General features: G+C 40.1%; 1 protein-coding gene across 4 annotated transcripts in view; it reads right to left on the reverse strand.

Annotated features, from left to right (window-relative positions):
* BICD1 (BICD cargo adaptor 1) overlaps positions 1 to 21,559 on the reverse strand; it is a 263,812-nt gene that overhangs the window by 63,326 nt on the left and 178,927 nt on the right. For all 4 annotated transcript variants that reach the window (XM_090043335.1, XM_090043334.1, XM_090043332.1 and 1 more), the window contains exons 3-5: positions 16,629 to 16,781; positions 12,646 to 13,083; positions 5,145 to 6,239 (exon numbers count right to left, since the gene is read on the reverse strand). In XM_090043335.1, the coding sequence (XP_089899461.1) occupies positions 5,145 to 6,239; positions 12,646 to 13,083; positions 16,629 to 16,781 (1,686 nt within the window). The remainder of the gene's footprint in view (positions 1 to 5,144; positions 6,240 to 12,645; positions 13,084 to 16,628; positions 16,782 to 21,559) is intronic.

Consider the following 21,559-nt stretch of genomic DNA (forward strand, 5'->3'; position numbering starts at 1 on the left):
GCCTGTCAGATGTGCCCAGGCCTGCCTTGATCAATATGCCATTTCCTCCTTCCTTTTTCTATATTTTTTCCAGATTTTTTTAGATTACTACCTCCATGCAAAAGGCTTGTGGTGTCCTGTGTGCGAGAATGTCATTTACTATAATTTACCTGAAGTTAATTTTTCTTGGATCAGAACATAAAATGTTTGTTCAAAAATAAAGCAAATAGAACAAAATTAGATTCTTTTAATCAAGTATAAATGCTCACATTAAATTAGGAAATGGCTATGCAAGTTTTAGGCATGTAAAGAAATCAAACAAATCATGGCTGCATTTAAAGATTTAAAAAGATATGTGCTATACATGGTATTATCTGGGTCCTCAAAGATGACTGCAAGATAAAGATAAATATTAAAAAATCCAAGTTACTTGGTTGTTTTCCTGGAGCTCAGAGAATGAACTACAGTTAAAGTTAGGAGGCAGAGATCCTGTTTACATTATTTTTCAGTGAACTATTTGCCTTGATATTGTGATGAGACAAAACATTAGTGAAATACTACAATTTTCTATTTCTTGTAGAAACCCTGTGCAGCTGCATTTGCAATATGACATACTTCTGCTGGCCACTAGATAGCACCCATGCCTCCTACAGTCACTGTGTAGCTTCATTACCAGAGCAGGATGTTACTGTTAATACTGCAATCCTGGGATTTGTTTCTAAAGATTCTTCACTTCAGTTGAATAAGATACTAGTCCCCTGTCCCTGCTTTTCACCCACCATAAAGTGCCATAAACAGGAATGAGGAACTTATCCAAAATGATTTTTCACCCATTTGACACTAGTGTCCATCATTTAAACCCCCCAAATTCCCAATATACAGTAGCACTTGCATTTGCCTATTTCTAATTTTATTGCTACCTGGACTAAAACTGAATTAAATATGTGGTATTTTCCCTAGCAATTTTTAAAAATGGAAACTAAGAGCCTGAACATTTCTTTAAGTCAGGGGCGGGCAATTATTTTGGGCAGAGGGCCACTTACTGAGTTTTGGCAAGCCATCAAGTGCCGCATGACAGGCAGCTCAGGGCAGATAAATGTTAATTATCTACATTTTTTAGGGGCCCTGCGGGCCGGATATAATGGCCTGGCAGGCCGCACCTGGCCCCTGGGCTGCATTTTGCCCACCCCTGCTCTAAGTCTTATTACAACCCTGGCTGTTACATCTTGGTGTAGCTGCTGGTCCCAAACACAGATAAAATGAGGATACTAATCTCCTGGCCTTGTAAAAAGAAAAACACGCCTCTGGGCATAGAAACAGGACAAGACTTCCAGTCTTTAAAAGAAGTGGAAAGACATCTATGCATATGCTCCAGGGTGGGGCTTGGGTTAATTAGAACAGCTCTTGGGAGCCACTGTAATTAAAACATGCACAACATCTTGTGTATTCAGTGCCCCGTGCTTTAGTTAAAGCACCCTGACTGCCATTTTGAAATGTGGAGATCCTGAATACACGTGACAGTGAGGCTGCTGGAGCATTCTAATTAGAATGTGGCACCGCAGGCACCCTGCACATGTACAGGCACCAGAAGAGACTAGTTTCTGCTCTGTGCAGCAATATTGCCCCAGGAAGGAGAACAGAATAACTCTCATTTTCCAAAAGAGTATTTTCTAATTTGTGAGCATGTTATGCTCATGTTAATCTTCTTGGGAGTGTCTTTGACTCTAACAGACATGCAGCTCCTCACTCTAACTCATGGCTCTTCAAAGAAAGTGCCATGAGTTAGAGCAACACCCCCCCCCAGACCCAACAAACATTCGTTGTTGGGTCAGGAGGGTAGGGGATCAAGCTCCACTTTGGAGCTGATACAGAAGGATCTGCCTGTCCACATATCTTCCCTAGCTGCATTAGCCCAGCTCTGATCGTGTGTAGAGACAGACAGAAGTTAATGAAGGCACTCTGCTTTGGAGCACATTATTCTAAACCCTCATCACATAAAGGCTAATTTTTTGCATGATCAAGCACTTTTAAAGTGCTCTGCAGCCATGCACTTCTATAATTCTATGACTATCAGGGCACGGCTGCAGTGTACTTTCAAGGGACTGATTGTGTAACCAACGCCACTTCTATCAGTGTCCTTGGGCTGCCCTGAGCCAGGTGTTCCTGTCTTCTCATTGTGTCCACATAGAAAACTCATGTAAGTTTGGGTACATGAATCAGCCCTCCTATTTCTTCCATGTTTATTCCCTGCTGTTATCCAACATGAGATACAAAGTGTATTTAAATATAATAAGGGGAAACTTAAGGAAATATACCATCATGAAGGTCTGATAAAAACCACACAGTGACTGTAAGGGGAGTGCTAATGCTACTTTAATATAACAGAACAATTTTATTGATACTCTGTATCTTCAACCCCATCACTAGTGAATGTGTTATGATGTGAACTACAAGGAAATTGATTGAAATCAATATGGACTTCCTTGAGAAACATATTATACTACACTTTTTTTCCCTCTATAGTATCAATGTTAGCATTACCAAACAAGGTTCCCTGCTGGTAAATCCTTATTTTTTTGTTGTGCACATATTAGTAAATCAGCATACTCAATACATATTTCCAGTTCAAGAACTTTAGTCATGTCAGTATAGTACTGCTAATTTAACTTTCATAATTTCATTGTGAATCCTATGATTACGTGAAAATATATTTGATTTTTAAAAAGAAAAAAAAAATCTAGCCCTGGAAACTGCAGAGAAAAGCTTGAAAATGTGAACCAGATTACCCTGGTGATTCTCAGCCAGGGTGATGTGGCACCTGGGATGCTGCCAGATCCTTTAAAGTGTTCCACAAGTTATGAGGAGATGAGAGAGATCTGAGAAGATAAGCACATAAGCACAGACTCAAGCTTGTTCTTCCCAGGCCCATTCCTTATCTTTATAGCTTGGCTCCTATGCAAGAAGGTAAGCACTGTAATATAAAAAATAATTTCTAAAATTGGGTGTCATCCAATTCAGAAAAGATATGGTGTCTTCAATCTAATGACAACTGCCTCAAGTCAAGAAATGTTAACAACCACTGACTTACAGGTTCATACCCCAAAGTCTCACAAAGCAGAGGACAAATAAAAAGAACCCAAAGTGTATTTATGTTTAAAACCTCATGATTTTCCAGGTCTTGACTTGTGATTTCTGAACAGCTGAGGATGGCAATACTGCTAGTCTCAGTTAAAAATTATTTCCTTCCATCATCTACATACATCTTAGCTTTTTCTTCTCTCTTCTTATAATACCATTATATTATCTTATAATAATGCCATTATAATGAACACCCCTGGCACCAGGAGAAAAGTTCATTAAAAGAGAGTGTTCACTATAAGAGAGTTAGTTGATCTGCTGCATGGTAACAATATAAAAAAAACATTTCCTGCTGTTGGGATTGTTAAAAGATGGGGTTCTTAAAAACAAGTTTTGTTATAATGAGGTTCTACTGTCTTAGATCTTTAACACTAACTGATATCATTTGGGATTTGGGGTATTCAGTTTGCATGGAAGCGGTCACATATCCAATTGCATGGTTCCTAATATTCACGTAGTTGCCTCAGGGGGAGTTATATACTAAAAAGTAGTTCTAATTCTGCAAAGTGTTTTTATAGCACCTTCTTAGTCAGCATTTTTGCACCCTGTGGTTGTACAATTTTGCCTTTTTAGCACGAAAATTTTATTTTTTGATTGCATGTTAGCTGGTAGTAAGAAAGAACCTATAAAAGAGAGTGAATAAGATTCTCTTCTACTGTCATCAGCATAAAGTGAATTGCTTGCCAACTAAATAATCTTTAACTTAAAGTTCTCAACTTTAACTTCATTTTAACTACACTGACAACAGTAGAGGCAAGAGATTCTAATCCTGACTCAGTTCATACCCAAGTTCATACCATATGCCAGCTCAAATCATTTAACTTTATTGTACCTCAGTATTCCCAGAAGAAAATGGGAGTAAGCAGATCCATCTTTGCCAAGAGGTTTCAGAGATGAACCAATAGTTTTAGAGTTCTGCATTTCTTTTTGTCTCAGACCAACACAGCTACCATATACATCCCTGAAGCATAAATGTAACACATTATTCCCCAAAACATAAGCATTGTGTGCTGTGTCTTGAGGGCAGTGGCAATGTGTATGGGGTGCACAGGGGTGCACATGCGTGCACGTGTACCCCTTGAGAGCACTGATGCACACCCTGATTGGCTGCACTCGCCACTTAGGCGATGGTCAGAGGGGGCCAGTGGGAGCACCAATGTCCCCCCTGCAAGCGCCATCCAATCACTGCAGCTGCTCCCAGAAGTGGCCACAGCCACTTCAGGAAGCAGCTGCAGCGATTAACTGTGGGGAAACTCCCTCTGGGCAGCAAGATCTGCCATGGGGGACCCCCCCCACAAGCAGTGAGACTGGTCACGGGGGGGGGCATGTGCCCCCCCTGAATAAGGTGGCACCAGTTGCCCATGCTTGAGGATGTGGCACATCCTGTTATCATGTGAAAGACCTAGGCCTGTAGTTGTGACTCTTGAAACTTGGTTGTTTCTCCAACTAGGAAACCCACTAGCACAGTGATTTTCAATGAGGGAGCCTTTTAATGTGCCTCAGAGTACCATACATTGTTAATGCTGTTAGGTGGGCAAACATGACGCACAATATAAACCCAGGGATTTCAAAAAGGATCCCATATTATTAAATATATTGTGATCTGTTATGGTTTTTCCAAGTTCTTTGAATAGAAAACCTATTCTATTATTTTTTCATTGTCAAAAAATGAGTGAAAACTAAGACCTGGCAGTTTTTGAGGGTTGCCTTGAATCTAACAAAGGGTGCATTGAATCTGAAAAGGTTCAGAATCACTGCAGTAGCAGCAGCATTGGAGCTAAGCTGTAGGATCTCAAATTGTGCAGCAAGCTATTCATTCTGTCCACCCCTAAGACCAACACTGGGTGCTGGAAAGAAGGTATCCATTATGACTGGAAGGAGATGAGGGGAAAAAAGGACTATGACTGAGCAGGGAGTTCCTCAGTTGATACCTGAATTCTCAACCACAAAAATACTCATTAGGTGGCACACTGATTAGCAATGGAACTGGTGACCACCACTCATTCAAAATGTCATTAGCATCTTACCTGCTTGTTGGCTTTCAGCACTGCCCTCAGGGTTGCTATCTGCTCCCTTTTGGTACTCAACAGTGACTTCAGTTTCAGGATCTCTTCCATTAAGGCTTCCTTGTCCTTATCAATCATGGGTGCCAGCTCACGTGCTGCTGCGCGCTGGCGAGACAGCTGCACTGACCGATCAACAGCCTTCTGCAAGTGCTTGATTTGGTCCCTTATTATGGCATTTAGGTTGTAGATATTCATTGGCTCTTTGCGAATGTCACTAGTATCAGAGACTGGAGATGAAGGAGGGGCCGTGATGATAGGAGAAATGGTAGGTGTCTTTGTTGGGCTTTGTTCTTTACCGATTTCTGTGCTCTCTTTTGAAACCTGCTCAGTTGGGGTCCTGGCTTCTACTGGGGATGCCACCCCTCTTCTGGCGAGCCGAGGAGAGAGAAGCCCCCTGGGATCATCAGGTCCCTTCAGACTCCCACTACGGGTAACTCTACTTTGCCTGTAATAGTCCAGCATGACCCTGTTTGGTGTTTCATTGTTACACAGACAAACATGATGATAGAGCTGAGCCAACTCCTCACTAAAGGTTACCAACTCATCCTGGGCAGTGTTGAGGGTATTATGGTTTTCATTTGCTATGCTTGTCATCCTTTGCAACTCTTTTTCCATGTGAACCATTTTCTCATGGCTTTCCTTAGTTGATTTCTCAAGGTTTGTCACCTGCTCATCATACATCTGGATTCTGCTCTCATACTTTGTCTTTTCTTCAGTGTAGTTTTCTACATACTTATTGTACTTCTCCTTTAAGGCTTTGATTTCAGCTTTAAGGTCAATCACCTCTGTCACAGCAACCTTGTATTTACACTCGAGAATCTCTAAGCCATTGATGTCTACTTCGTAGTCATGTGTTTCCTCCCCAGAGTCCCGGCCCTTCTCAAAATCTAGCTCTGCCTTCAGTTCCTTGTTGCTCTGCAGCCCTCTCATGGCATTGACATGCTCTGTGAGTCTGTGGACTCGCTCATGTTGCTCTGTCAGTGCTCCTTTTGTGTGTTCTAACTGTGTCTGGGATTCCTGAAGGTTGGCCAAGAGAATAGCTTTTTCTCTCTCCACCTGGAATAATACAAGACAAATGTCTGAGAAGGCAATGAAACTAAGAGATACAGGACAGTTCTCATTCTACCTGTGTTTCTATGGTAGTCAACAAACACTGCAAACAGCATTTGTCCTCCAAACAATATACTCTAGTTGGAATTTTCAAAGCACTCAAGGACACTTGAGACATATTATTCACTAATTTTAAAATAAAATTGTAGCAATTAAATAACAAAGACTTGTGGTCATTTTTATATTATTATTATTTATCCTAATTCCCTATTAATTCTCCTTAGCCAATGACTGATCATTGCAGGTTTTTAACTAAATATCAGATTGATCCTGAAATAAGTTCCATAAGTTTTAAATAAGCATCAACCTTCATATCATCTGCCTCATGATATAACACAGCATCCTGCTTCATACATGTTTCATCAAAGTTTCTATATTTATGTATTTCTAGTAGAAAGTATAGCTATTCCTTTACTCATTATATATTTATAACAGTGCATATGCCTATAAACTTCAATAAAGAATATCCAGAACATTGATGAGATGCTTTGGATACTCTGGACAACCTTCCAAAAATATATTACAGAGATGCATAAATTCTCACACATAGAATCAAGTAACCCAGCAACTACCTACAAATATAACAAGTTTGGAAGCAGCACAAACACAGTCCCTAGAGCTTGACAGCACCATTACCATTGCACAAAACCTACTTCCTCAAGGACATGGAAGAAAAAATGGGCCTTGCAGTGCACCCTGAAGATTAAAAAATGGGACTGCACATAGATGGTGTCACTCAAAATTTACTAATATATACATGTGTAATACAATTTAGGACTGAAACATCTCTCTCCCTGAATGGAGGAGGAGAAAGACAAACAAAAGCTATGCTACCCCTGGCTTTGAACTATATCAATTCCCTCCTGCATTTCCATAGGGAAATCTGTGTGTTGAAGAGGGGATGGTTGGTGCTGTGGAGAATGCCACATCCCCAATGGTTTTAATAAAGAAAATCTGAAAGCAAATGAACCAAGTTAATGGTTGCTAGTTTTGGTCTGTTCAAACATTGACTATCACATAAAAAAAAAATGCTTTAAGTTTCATGTCTGCCTTTGTTCAATTTTGAACTACTGAATACAATGAAAATAAGTAGGGGTGCACTGATAGAGGTTTTTTTGGGCCGATATCAATGGCCAATTTTTAATGAGCCATATCAGCCGATATCAATCTGATTGGCAATATGCAGTCAAGCAGCTTGAATAGCGGCATCAGGGTAGTAAGTCTGCTGGGGAGGAAGGGGCAGGGGGGAGGGAAGGAGCAGGGGGCGCAGATTGAGGCTCCCACAGTGAGGGAGGAAGTGGGGCTGGGGCAGGGACTGCGCAGCCAGGGCAGAGCACGGGATGGGGCCGTGAGCAGTTCATATGCGAGTGTGTGGGAGGGGGGGCAGCTCCTGCTACTACGCACACCACAGGAGGGCATGGGGGATGTGTGCCCCCAGATCTGCATGTGGGGAGAGGGCGGGCTGCCACTGCAGGCTGGGGCCAGGGCAGTGCCCTGCTGTTCCAGGCAGGGGGCTGAGCCAGGCTGTGCTCGGGGAGGGTGGTGGTGGCACTGGGTATAGGGCTATGGGGGGAAGGCTGCAGCCACTTTGAATCTGCTGTAGCCCCCCCATAGCACCATTCCCAGTGCCACCACCACCTGCTCCAAATGTAGCCTGGTCCAGCCCCCCACTGGGAAGAGCCCAGGACTGCCCCGGCCCCAGCCTCCAACAACAGCCTGCCCTCGCCCCGTCCGCAGATCTGGGGGAACATGCCCTCCTGGGGTGCACATGACAGCAGGATTAAGCCCCCTCCCCATGCTCCCTGGACAAGCCGCTCGTGGCTCCATCCCATGCCTTGCTCCACCCCTGCCTGAACCCCACTCCCTCCTTGGCCAAGGGGGCTTCGATCTGCCCCCCGCCACTTTCCCTCACAACATACTTACCAGCCAAACCCGGCTGCTCTCCATTTTAAATATTTTATACCCATAGACATCTTCCTGACAGTATTCAGTGAAAGAGTGAAATCAGTCTCTGTAAAAATTATATTTGGGGGGTGGGGGGGAAGGCCTTCAAAGATTTAAAGTATATTAAAGTTATTTCATAAAAAGTTCTGAAGAGCTGTTCTAGCTCCTATAGTCTCATAACTAAAAACCTTGCAGCTGCTACTGTAAAAGGCTGAATACATGATGGATGATCCTCTGATTTTATAGATCTGTTATAAAACCTAGCCTCTATTTTAGAATTTGCTGTTAGTGGCAGGCACAGAACTGCAGGAGCAAAAATAGAAACCACATTCAAGCACCTTTAAAAATCTGGCCCTAATTCTTCTATGTATGGGCAGAAGGGAGACAATAAATCCTATTTTAATTACTTCAGTGGGAAAACTGGGATCAAACTTTCTTATCAGTTGCCTCATTTCTGTGTTATAACACAGTGGCCACTCTCACCTCCTTGCATGTTTGTCTGCATTTAGTCTTTGCAATGGGTGAGGGGTCCTGATGTGTACGGGGACAAGAGACAGTTGCCACTGCAGAGCTCTCCCAGACCCATGCACATGGGGATAAACCCCATACCCAGCAGGGCTTCTCTGCACAGCTGGGGGCTGGCTAGGAGCTGTCCCGCTTCTAGCCAACACCTCCCAGAAGACAATACCCTAGTCCTGGCACTCCTCAGCTCCTGTCCCCTGTAGCCCTCTGGTGGTGGGGCAGACTGGAAGCAAATTTGCTCTTGGTCAGTATCTACACATGCACTACTGCACAGTTAGTTTACTACCTGTATTTACATACATGTAGACATACTCACTGTAATCTAACGCTACTGAAGCAGTTAGTAAAATCCTGTGACTGAACCAGGACCCATCCCAGTTTAGCACCAGGTCTTAGTGCTGCCTCAATTTTCCCTTTCTTGCACTGTTAATCATACTGCACACTTTAAGTATTTAAATCTTTCATGACTGGATTTTGGCTGTCATCTGGTAAAGTATGTTGAACTTGGCATGACTGAGGCAGAGCTCCAGCCATCTTAAAGGGTCAATTCTCTCTGTGATGGTGACCATATACTAAAAAGATATCTATGTAGTCATCATTACATGGTCAGATGATCTCATAGCCTAAGGGACAGCACAACAAGAATATTAGGTGAAACCCTGTAATTAGATAACTAACAGTAGATTCTGATGGTAAAGAAATAATATAGGTTGACTGGAGTTCTTTGTTACAGAATGACATATAAAGAATGAAAGTAAATGATTTCTAAGAGGTAGAATAACAATAGATGACTTTAGCATGTTACTGTTTGTTCCAGGTCACAGATACATGCTTTTATTTTAAAGTGAAAAAACCAACCTAAAAATTCCAAAGCCAACTCCTTAAAAATAATAACTTTCTCCTTTTCTTAGGTACAGTAATTATATATAACTTTTAAAAATCTACAAGGTCGTTATATCCACCCACAGCAACCTCCTAGAAGTAGGGAGTTACTTTTCAGTCTAATTTGGGGTAGTTGTTGGACAATGAAAGTGAAAGTTTCAAAAAGAAAGTTCACCATTGTCTGAAATGACAAAAGAAAAAGTAATCCAACCTGTTGTCTTCTCTACAAGGATTTCAGTTTTGGGGGGTATTTTCTCCACAATTTGTTTTAATAATTTGCTGTGAATTATATATCAGTATTCTTAAATTTATTAACAAGAGAAATTAGCAATGAATTTTGTTGGAAGCACAAGGAACATCTGAACAGGAACTCTGATTTGGGAACTTGACTTCTAGGCTATGTTCATACTTTGGAAGGAGTCTTCCTGAACACATTCCACTTATCTGTCCCCACTTGGTTATACCAAACCCAGAACTGCATCAGTGAAACCACTCCATGCCTGCTCTCAAGCATCACCAGAGGTAGACATCTTGAGAGCAGGCATGGAGTGGTTTCATTCTTGAGTGATGGGGGTGTCCTTGGAATACTTCAGTACTACATTTCTAGGTTTGTAATGTGTGAGTAGGGTATGCTCAAAAGTGATCTTCCCCAGGGCCACTGGAAATGCAGTGCAGACATGCTAATGGTCTCATTCTTTTGGCTCCAGGGAAGGTTAAGTAGAAGTATGATGGAAGCTAAAGAAGGAAAGTTTGACATGGAGAATCTGAAGGAAATTTTATCTTCAGCCATTAAAAAGGAGGCTATGATGTTGGGCATGAAATTAGGAGAACAAAGTACTGGAAGCAATGGTGAAAATTTAACACTCTGAAAAGGAGATGGCCAATTTCTCTATTGCAACAAGTAAAACTGGAGAAGATATAACCATTAACTGCCCTAGGAATGTTGATTGAGAGGTCAGACTTCGCTGGTTGTTGATGGGCTACGTTACCAACCAGATTTGTAAGGTATGTCTTGTTTGCACTCCTGAAGCACAAACACTGACAGTAAGGTCTCTCTTTTGTATTAGCCAGGGGCTGTGCTATTAACATGCATGGATCAGGACAGCCCCAGAGCTGCTGAAAAATCATGCCTGCATTAATAAATCATTTGTTTGGGCATATACTAACAAGATGAATTAGGGCAAAGAATTTGCCATTCTGTACAGAAACATCCCTCCAACACAGGAAACAGGAGACACACAAACCAAATTTCAATATATGCCTGGATGAACTGAATACTATAAGTGCGGTGCTGAAGACTGCAAATCCAATTTTGCTGAATCACTGCCTTTTACCAGCTTGAACATGTAATTGAATCCCCACGTTTATTCACAAATTCTTAGGAGGAATTTCTTGCATTTAATTCGTGTGATCCAGGATTAGCTAATGTGGTTCAAAATAGAAAAAAGGTTGTCACCAGAAAAAGAAAGTGCATATCAGCAGCCTATGGTAACCTTTTAAACATCTATGGAAATGTTAATTTTCTTGCTGTGTCTATTTCATCTTTAAGTTCCTTAACATTATTAAGATGTTGAATAAGGTCAATTATACAGATACAATTAGAGTTGGCCAAAACATTTCCAATAGAACATTTTTCTTTTAGAAAATGCTGATTTATTGAATTGATATGATCCATAAAAGCATGTACATTTTGATAAAATTTAGTCTAAGAAAAAATCAAAATGAGATATTCCTAACTGAAACAGAACATTTTGAATTTACATTTTGGAATTGAAACAACATGTTTCAGTTGACATGAAATGGTTTTTCTCTGAAATTTTACCTCAAAGGTAAATTTTGACTTTCTGATCTGGGAAAAAAATCAGTATCAATCTCTCCCGCAAAATGTTTCAACCAGCTCTAGTTAAAATAATTATTGCCTCAAAATTATGTTTACCAAACACTGCAAGCCAAATCATCACTGTCTTTTCATGCCATAATTGAAATTAAAACTTCCCATAACTTATTTGCTAATGAGTTGTATAAAACAATAAATTCTCCAGAAAAAATAATGACAACATGTAAGGATACGTTGCTCATTGATCACAACCAAATTAGGTTTGTTACATACTCACTTTTACTTCCGTTCTTCTTTCACTCTATAAGCAAGTTTCCTTTTAGGATGGGCACATGTAAAAAAACCTCAGTCCTGGGAGGTATTGAATGCTTCTTGGAAGTTGCCAGGAACTTTCAGTTCCCATTATGTGAACTGCGTAAGAGATTGCATGACTGGATTCTTACACTGTGCTGCATTGTATCTTTCTAAGATGATGACAACAGTACTTTTGGCAGCTTGTGTTTTTGACATTGGGTCACTTCCCAATTTTATATTCTGATTATGGTTGTGTGGGCAAAAAAGAAAGAAAAACAAAACTGCTGGCAGTATACTCACCAGTGGCACTCCATGCAGTGTGCATCAGCAGGGAAAACTAATGTGGAATACAACAGTCTGTTATGTCTCAAACATCAAGGGCTCTCAGAGTAAATGTTTAACAAGAGGAACTCTCTTCTCCTTTCAACATCTTTTGACTGAATGTCAAATCTTGTCCCAATTGAAATTAAGGGCAGAATCTCAATTTGACTTCAATGGGAACAGAACTGAGCCTAGATACACTTGTGCCCTAATTCAGACAAGCTTAGTTGCACTGAATGTCCTCATTCCACAGGTAGTGTTGCTGAAAGCTGTGGTGTTACTCATGGGAGTAAAGTGCTATTAAAGGAAAGCAATGGCATTAGAATCTGGCAAGAGTGACTGGGTCCCTTCCTTCGCATCCCACCTCATTTCTGCTTAATTCAGGCCAATCTATTCTCTACGCTGAACTTTTTACATGATTTGAAAACACATAAGCAGAGTGAAAACCATGAAGAAGCACATGGTAGAAAGTGCGATCAGAGACATTTACATCAGGTAATGCATCAAATGCTATCAGTCAGGCATACCTTCATAACACTTGGTGACTCTTACCTGCATGAGTTGCTGCTTCAGTTTCTGTATTTCTGATATGTTGAGCTCACTGAAGAGGTCAGAGACTGGGTGCAGAGATTCTCCTTTCCTAACTGCGGGAGTCCGGTAATCTCCATTTAGCTTCACAAGAGGCCCATGAATGTGCCCATTCATTTTGTCATCATTATTAGGTTCACTTCCATCCTCTCCAAACTTTAATCCATCTACTGATATATTAATGTGATTATTGTACACACTATCATTTATGTTGATATACTGGGAGAGTTCCTTTCTCAGATTGTTCTTTTGCTCCCTCTCATTTTTTAAAGTCTCCAGGGCTTCCTCCAACTGATGTTCAGCAATCTCCTTCAATCTGATGGCATCTTCTAGCTGGCTATTTAGCAATACTGTCTCCTCCTCAAATCGTTTAATCTCATGCTTTAAGCCTTCATATTCAACCTGAATTAGATAAGACAAAGAACATTCATAATACTAAAATTTGGGTCATAAAAACCTGCCATTTTCTAGCCGTATTGAACTACACACTAAAAGGAATAAAATTATGAACACCAGGCACTGTCTGTAGCTGCAAGGAACAGAGCCCTCAGAAAACTCAGGAGGTACTCTCTATTCATTATTGTGACAGGCACTTTTTAAGGCAAATTAAATTCCATGTTGGGGTGATTTATTAGGAGACTATGTTACTGTATTTCATGGAAGGACAGTCATTTACCCAAAGGTGACACAAATGTAGGTGTATTATGACACTGTGTATAGATGAGAAGTTAACAATAGTGTGTGACTTACCTTTCAGAGGTTTTTTTGAGGTGCCTTAATTCTCAGCAGATATAGGCACTGATGCCCAAAACCTTAAAGGTGGTTTCTTCCTATTTAGGTGCCTAACTCCCATTGATTTCAATGATTATTTGGTGTCTAAATAACTTTTCAATCTGGGCCCAAGTATTTACAGTATAATGAAAACTGAACAAATTACAGGGCTTTTAAAAATAATTTACTAAGGTTTTAATTTTAAAAATAAAAGGCTAATTACCCAGTAACCCAGACTGATAACCCAAACTGCTATTGTGAAGAATCCCCATTTAAACATAGAACAGAGAAGAGAACTAGTCACCTATTCCTCTAGTTGTCCAGGTCCCTTGGTGAGCCAATACTAGGTAGCAAAAAGAGACCCGATTTATAAAATGCATGTTATTATCTTTATTTCCATACCAATAGACGTAAGTACATAAAACAAGCAAGGCAAGAACATAGACATAAATTCTCATGAATCTTAGGCTGCTGACACGTTCAGTTGAAGGCATGATGGGATATGATCAATGATCCCAACAACTTCTCCTGTCATGTCTCGTGTGTGGCAGGACATGCAGGCACCTATACACATGCAACAAAGCTGGTACAATGTGCTGTGATTATTTGAGTTGCTAGAGCAGTGGTCTCCAAAGTGGGGTGCACGCACCCCAGGGGGTACGCAAGACGATCCATTGGGGTGCGGGAAGAAAATATTAGAACTTCTATTTATATTTATTTTTTATCTAAAAAAATAAGAAAGAAATTAAGCTTTACTAATATTTAATACACGGATTGACACTGGCGCCCTCACTCAGCCCGTATGTCAGACGGTCACGTGTCACATATGGTACGCGAGGTAACCTGAGGGAAAAGTGGGAGTTCCACAATGCAGAGGAGTTGACAGTGGCGTCCTCACTTGTTCGTTTGCTTTCAGCATATTGAAATGTATTGCAGTTTACGTGTGCCCGGGTAAGTGGATTTATGGATTATATTATCTAGTTTTAACTAAACTAACCCTCACAAAATGGACAATGGGTTAAAAAGATTCCTGCAAAGAAACTGTGGATTGAAGATAATACTAATAATTCGAGCAAAAGCGAACAAGAAAATGGCAGAGCTGACACTTCTCCTACACCTAGTAGGAGCTCTTTGTCAGCCACATTACGAGGTAAAAACAATGACGATCTAATCAGATCTGACAAGAAATCGACCAAAAAAATTCAAAATTATCAAGAAGACTATTTGAAATATGGTTTTACATCCACTATCATTAACGATGAACCTTGCCTTTGCATAATTGGTGGATGGGATTGAAAAATTAGTATCATCATTTAGTAAGCACAGCCAGTGATGCACTTCTTCCATTTGGATCTACGTAACTTTGTGAGGTATCTTTTTCAGCTATGACAGCCATTAAAACCAAGTATCAAAATAAACTGAACTTAGAACCAGACCTTCGAATCACTGTTTCACAGTGTGTTAAACCAAGACTTTCAAAAATAATGAAGCATATTCAGTCACATTGCTCTCACTAAAAAATATTATTAATAACAATTTTTTTAGTGAGAGCAAAAAGGTTTTTTGTACTGTTAATAAATAAAATATTTTTTATATTTTAAAAATATTGTTTATTTCATCTATCTCATCCTTTTTAATTTCTATTTTTTGTGTATGTTTTATAATGTACTATATTTATATTAGTACAGTAGTACATGTATATCATTTATAAATAAATAAACATATATTGGGGGTGCGTGCTCAAAAAATTTTTACTGATAGGGGTGTGCAATCAAAAAAGTTTGGAGACCACTGGACTAGAGAGTGGTAATTACCACCCTCCAGCAGACTCCAGCGTCACGTGTATCAGCATCCTCGCACTGATAAATCATGGCAGGGGTGCTTGTATGGCAAGCTTTAGTTAAAGCACTCCCACCACCATTTTTCAGTGTGGGGACACTGATACATATGATGCTCCAGGCACTTTAATTATAGCGGTTCTGAATTAAAACGCCCACCCCATCCCCGCTCTGCAGCACATGTATAAATTCCTGTCATCATGACCCCAGGCCTCCTCTGCACCAGCAAAGATATCCAACAATCAGCTGATTGACATCTGGCTCTGGGGACCCGGTGGGCCAGTTCAAGGCCCAGATTCAGCTGCCAATCAGGACCACAACAGGACTTAAACTGACCACAGTATGGTCCCAGCCAGGTGATGCTCATCACCTGGCAGGACTCTCACTGGGGCTTCCTTAGATACTCGATAAAAGCCCTAATTAAGCTGTTGAATTATTTTTAGGACATAAAGTGACTGAATATTACGGAAGCTAGGAAACACTCAGTTATAGTTTGAGTGTTTATAGGTTGTATATAGGTTGAGAGTATAGTTATACACCAACTTGTATATAGGTTGAGTGTATAGTTATAGAAATGAAGGAACTGCTTCATAACCTATAATCCTGTGCTGGCTTACGATGTGTTAAAAAGAAGGCAATTGCTGCCAGTTTAGTCAGCTAAATTACATATGCATCATGAAAAGTTAACATTTTTGGGAGAGGAACAAATCCCTTTTCTTCAACCTAAAAGACAACTGCTTTCTTGATTATCTAATTAGAAAGATTTCCATAAAAAATTAACATTTTTTTGAGCAATATAAATAGATGGCATATACTTATTGGTGGATATGAGTCTCCTAGGGCATATCTACATATGCAATTTAATGCACATTAACCTATTTTAATGCTTATTAAAGCATAACAAAAAACTGGCCCCTTTGGCTAATGCTTATTAAAATAAGCTAATATGCCTTTTTCTAATATGCCTTTTTTCTAGTACCTGCTTGGATATATCTACACAAGAAACCCCATAGTATAGGAATAGCCTCTTCACATGACTGAAATGTTTTTCCAGACAGTACTGTCTAAAGAGACATTTTAAACGGGCAAATGGTGGAACCAATTTTTTTTCTTTTAGGCTCTGGGTCTGGAAGAAAAGAAATCCTCTAAATCAGTTGAAAGAATTACATAAGTAAAAGGGGCTATATCTGACAAATAATATTGTGTTACACTAAATTTTTAATAAAAACTTCATATAATATACAAAGATCAATAGCCTTCCAGGTCATGTTATGCAGATTAAAAGCAATCAATGTCATATTTTTTTAAGTGAGCACTTACATTTTTTTCTATACTTACTTGATTCTGTTTCAGTGTGGACACCAGTTTTTGCAAAGTGATATTTTCTTCTTCAAGCTCTGTGTAATCTTGAAGAAGTCTTGACTCTCGAAACTTATATTCTCGGATTTCATCTTTCATCCGTATTCTCTGCAGCTCCACCATTTCATTATTCTGAAGATGAAATAAAAATTTCAACATATTATTTCCACATTAACATCCAACTTGTTACTAGTCCCAGCAACATGAATGGTTAACTGTGGTCCCAGGTTAGGAAAAGAAAATAATGAAGCTATCAAAGTCTTGTAAAGGTATGTGTTAAAAAAGCAGCACAACTTACATTTTAAGCCACACAATAGTTCTTAATATTTATTATACCATTGGATGTGCACAAATTGGAATATAAGAAAAGGAAATTTGATCAAAACAGTTCCAAGATTAAGTATATATTTAATTTGAAAATTTTCTGGCAATTTATCATCTCATTATATTTCTTTGCTAGAAGTCTGGTTGAAGAGCTTGAATCAAATGACCTACTGTTTTTCACTAAAGGGCACTCTTCTAAAGTCATGCATAACAATGAATAGTGACATCTGTTTTGTAGATAGCTACTATTAAGCAATATGAAATCATGTACGTATCAGCCTCATGTTTTGACGAATGCAGGTATGTGTGTGCTACATTGTTGTAAGTGACTATTTAAAGAACTGAATAAAGAATTACTTAACAGAGATGGTCATCAAACCTGTTACAGAGCTGCAATTAAAGTGCCTGAGGATAATATTAAGCAGTTCTTTAAGGCTAAAGAGTGCCAATATTCATGGTTTCTTGATTCAGTGCATACTTCAGGTGGTTTATTTACATGTTTCAGCGATAACCTAAGATACTACTATTTCACGGTACTATTTCAGTCAACATTATTAAATTGGACACTAAAGAATTCCCACAAAAAAGTATCTGACAGACTTACTACCAAGCTTTAGGGATAGCTTCATAGATATTAGATCACTGAGGAATGAGTGCTGGGGTCAGATGACCAGGTGTCTGTCCAATCTCCTTTTAAACACCTCCAAGGAAGGGGACAGCACCACCTCCCTTAAAAGCTTATTCCACATTTTAGTAACTCTCACTGTAAAGAATTTTTTCCTGATGTCCAATCTGAATTTGCTCTCTTCCAGATCGTGGCCATTATTTCTAGTTACCCTGACAGGCAACTGGGTAAACATTGTATTCCCTATTTCTTGCCGCCCCCTCCCTGATGAGTTTGTAGGCGGCTATGAGATCACCTCTCAGCCTCCTCTTGAGGATATACGGCAGCTTACAGATTTAAAAAAATGAAAGAAAAAAGACAACCCACCCCTTTCCCCATGCTTTACCGGAAGAAGCAGCATGTTACTTCGACCCAGCTCCACAGCATCTGTATAGATCAGGTGCTTCAGTGGGGCTTTTTGCCACTTTTATCTAATAGACAAGTCAATCAGCTATTAGGCAAAAGCACCAAAAAAGCCCCACTAGAGTGCCCAATCTATATAGTTGGACCTGGCTCACCCAACATCTAACACGAAGCTTCTTCTGGGCATGCACTGGGCTCAGCAAGGGGTGGATGGAGTTTAAATTAAAGCGCCATTTTTTATTATTTTTTTTAATGTTTGCAAGCAGCCACAGAGGTTAGTTGCCCCAAAGTTATTCTTTGTAAGGGACTCAGTTTCTGGAGTGACCTTGAGTCTCCCTGGGCCATCTATGATAAGAGGCTGTTAGGTTAAACTGATATCAGACTGCACATGTGAGAGAAAATTGATGGATGTGGTCTATAGGAATCAGAGAACTACTTAAGTTCTCCTTCTTTTTGATTAACAGCAACAAGCATTATCAATTATGTTCCTTCTGGAAGGAATGTTGAACACAGCAGTAGTAGCTTTATGTGGGGACATGACAGAGTATTATATACTGAGAAAAACGTCTGTGCTCATAATGATAGGGCAGACTACGTCTCTGCTGTGAGGCCAGGGGGACCACATACAGAAAACCATAGCACTATGATTTCTTTGTAGAGAGTACAGTCATAGACTTTGTGCCTTTCTGAAATGTTAAATATCTCCTTAAGAAACAGTTACTAAAGAAACTGTATTTTTGAGAGCTGTTAGTCATGGACTGTCTCTGTAAATAGTTGCCCAGCAAATGCAATGGTAAATGTTCTCAACTCTGATTTGCCTTATCATAAAGAAAATACTTAGTTTGGCACCTGGGCTATGGAACTAAAATTCATGAAAAATTAAAATAATAAATAGCCATAAAATACGTTAGAATATAAGAACAATGCTCCTTATAAGCTCAGTATCCTGCTAAAGCAGTGACAAGTAGAAGATGCAAGTATCAGGTTGATACAACAAAGCTTAAATAACAAGCCCTTACAAAGCAGAGACAAAAGACACGTGCTGATCACCAGACTGAAGACCCAAAGAGGACTGCAAGGAAACTGAAGATCTCCATGTCTCTCCCTGGTGGGCTAGGTACTGTCTTGTATTGCTTTTATGGGTATAACTGATCTGCTATTCTGTACATGGAGTATTGAGAGTCTTGCTACCTACAAAGGAAACTGAACAGTAACTCCTAGGGCTTCTTTTGTATAACCCTTCCTTCGTATGACTATACTTTAAGAGAGGGGTCTCATATAACAGCACACTCTTAAGAAAAGTAAAGAAACCATAAGCTTCTGAAATGAGACTGAAGACCAAATCCTATTTCACCCTGACTTGCTTAAGCAGCACTTACATGACCATGTCACTGGAATTCCCAGTGCGTCAGCACAATTCTGATTCTATTTGTGCATGCCTGCTGGAACTAAAATAGAGGGGAGTTCCTACCTTGTAGCTCAGTTGTTAGGCCACTTGCGCAGGGAGTGGGAGACCTATGCTTGAATCTGTATCTCCCACTTCCCAGGACAGGGCTATAACAGCTAGGTCATGGGTTGGCTAGGACTATCCAACAAGTTAAACAGAGACTTGACTGAGAGGATTTAGTGAGAGATGATCCTGTCTTGATCAGGAGGCTAGACTAGATGACCTCATGAGGTCCCTTCCAGCCTAACTTCCCTATGATCTTGAAAGCCAGTCCCTAATATTTAACCACTGATTACTGACCTTTGATACCTGACCTCAGGCTGAATCTACCCCTTGCTCCAAACCCCTTGACTTAAATGTTCCTAAATATTAACCCCAGGTTCTTGACCTCTTGCTGGTATCCTGTTTCCAACCTGTGGCTTGGTATTCGGAATACTAACAAAAGTCCACAGCTCCAGCCATTGGGATCAAGCTACCCTCACTGATCCTGACCAAAGGAAAGAGCCCATTCAGTTATTCTTGTAGCAGTCACTGCTGATTGAGCTGTAAGTAACACATTAGAGCAGGGGTGGGCAAAATGTAGCTGGGGGGCCAGATGTGGCTCACCAATCCATTCTATCCAGTTCACGGGGCCCCTACAAATTTTAGAAAATTAATATTTATCTGCCCTGGGCTGCATGTTACGCAGCCCTTAATGGCTTGCCAGAACTCAGTAAGCGGCCCTCTGCCCAAAATAATTGCCTGCCCCTGCATTAGAGGTTTTCCCAGAAGTGTCTCCAACTTGTATATATCCTCTGTTACATGAAGATCAAAACTAAAATAATATAAATTCTGGGTTATGAAACCAGTGTGGTTATGTCTGAGGCCCTAAAAGCCTGTTTCTGGCACCTAGTAAAGGACAGAAAGCAATTATTGTGTTTAGCTGAACCAAATCAGCTTAAACAGAGCACAAGGCCTGAAAGAATGCATTATAAAGGAAGACCTCAGATTAGACAATCCAAATATACTATATCATAACTTAAACATGTCAGTAAATAATAACTGAAGTAACCAAATGTATTGAATTTAGCTTAATTTATAATAGATGCATTTGTATTTGGTTCCTCAAATAAGTTGTAAAATCAAAGCAGCCATGCCAGTAAAGACCATAAATAAGATAACAAGAAAAAGAATGATGACAAACAACATTCCATGTTGGAGAAAGAAGGAGATAAGGAAGCCTCTCTTCCAGAAGTGTACCTTTCAGAAAACATAAATCACAACAAACACCTTCAAATTCTACAAGAGAACTGGTTCGGTCCAGTTCCAAAATCTCAGTGAAACAAAGAAATCAGAATATATCCAATGGAAGTGTAGCTAGATGCAGATCATTAAAGGTTGTATATATCTGTGGTTGCAAACCTGGGGAAGCTAGGAAATGAAGGATCTGAGGAAGAAAACAACCAAATGTTCAGAGATCCTGGAGTCTGGCCTTTGCCCATCCTCCCAGGTGTTTTTGCATTCCCATTCCGTGATCTGAATGCTACATTAACTTCCCAGTAAAGTGTTTCCCTTGAAAAGAGACAGGCATGCTCATTCTTACTGCCAGGGCCCCGTCCAACAAAACAAGCTCCCTTTGTCCCTTTGGGGATAGAGAGTTTGAGCAAAATCCGTAAGACTCTGAGTAAAATTTGAAAACGCCACTGCATATTATTATTAAGCAAGATCAGATCCATTATGCCAATCTTTCACGAGCCACAATGAAGCTACATGCAAAACTAATGAAAGGCACACAACCAACCAAGCACTATGTCAGAGACTAAAATCTAACTGCTTACAATTGTTGGATCAAACAAAAGTGAGGTCTGATAAGAACAAACAAATACTAACAAACCTATTATTACATTCTCAATTTTACAAATCCCATCACACACTAGGCACATCTACATGTGAAATTAGTGTGCCTGAATAAACTCTGGCACAGTTTGTGATGGAGTTTATTGCTCCTCGGCACAGCATTTATATGTGTGCTTGGGACCACAGCACATTGAAACAGAGTGGTGCGGTCCTGGCTAGTGTAGGGCCTGGGGAATCAGCCTGCCAGCCCAAAGCTGCTCCAGTCTGACTCAATGT

The sequence above is a fragment of the Crocodylus siamensis genome, chromosome 4 (assembly GCF_052110815.1).
Source record: "Crocodylus siamensis isolate JL-2025a chromosome 4, ASM5211081v1, whole genome shotgun sequence".
Taxonomy (NCBI): domain Eukaryota; kingdom Metazoa; phylum Chordata; order Crocodylia; family Crocodylidae; genus Crocodylus; species Crocodylus siamensis.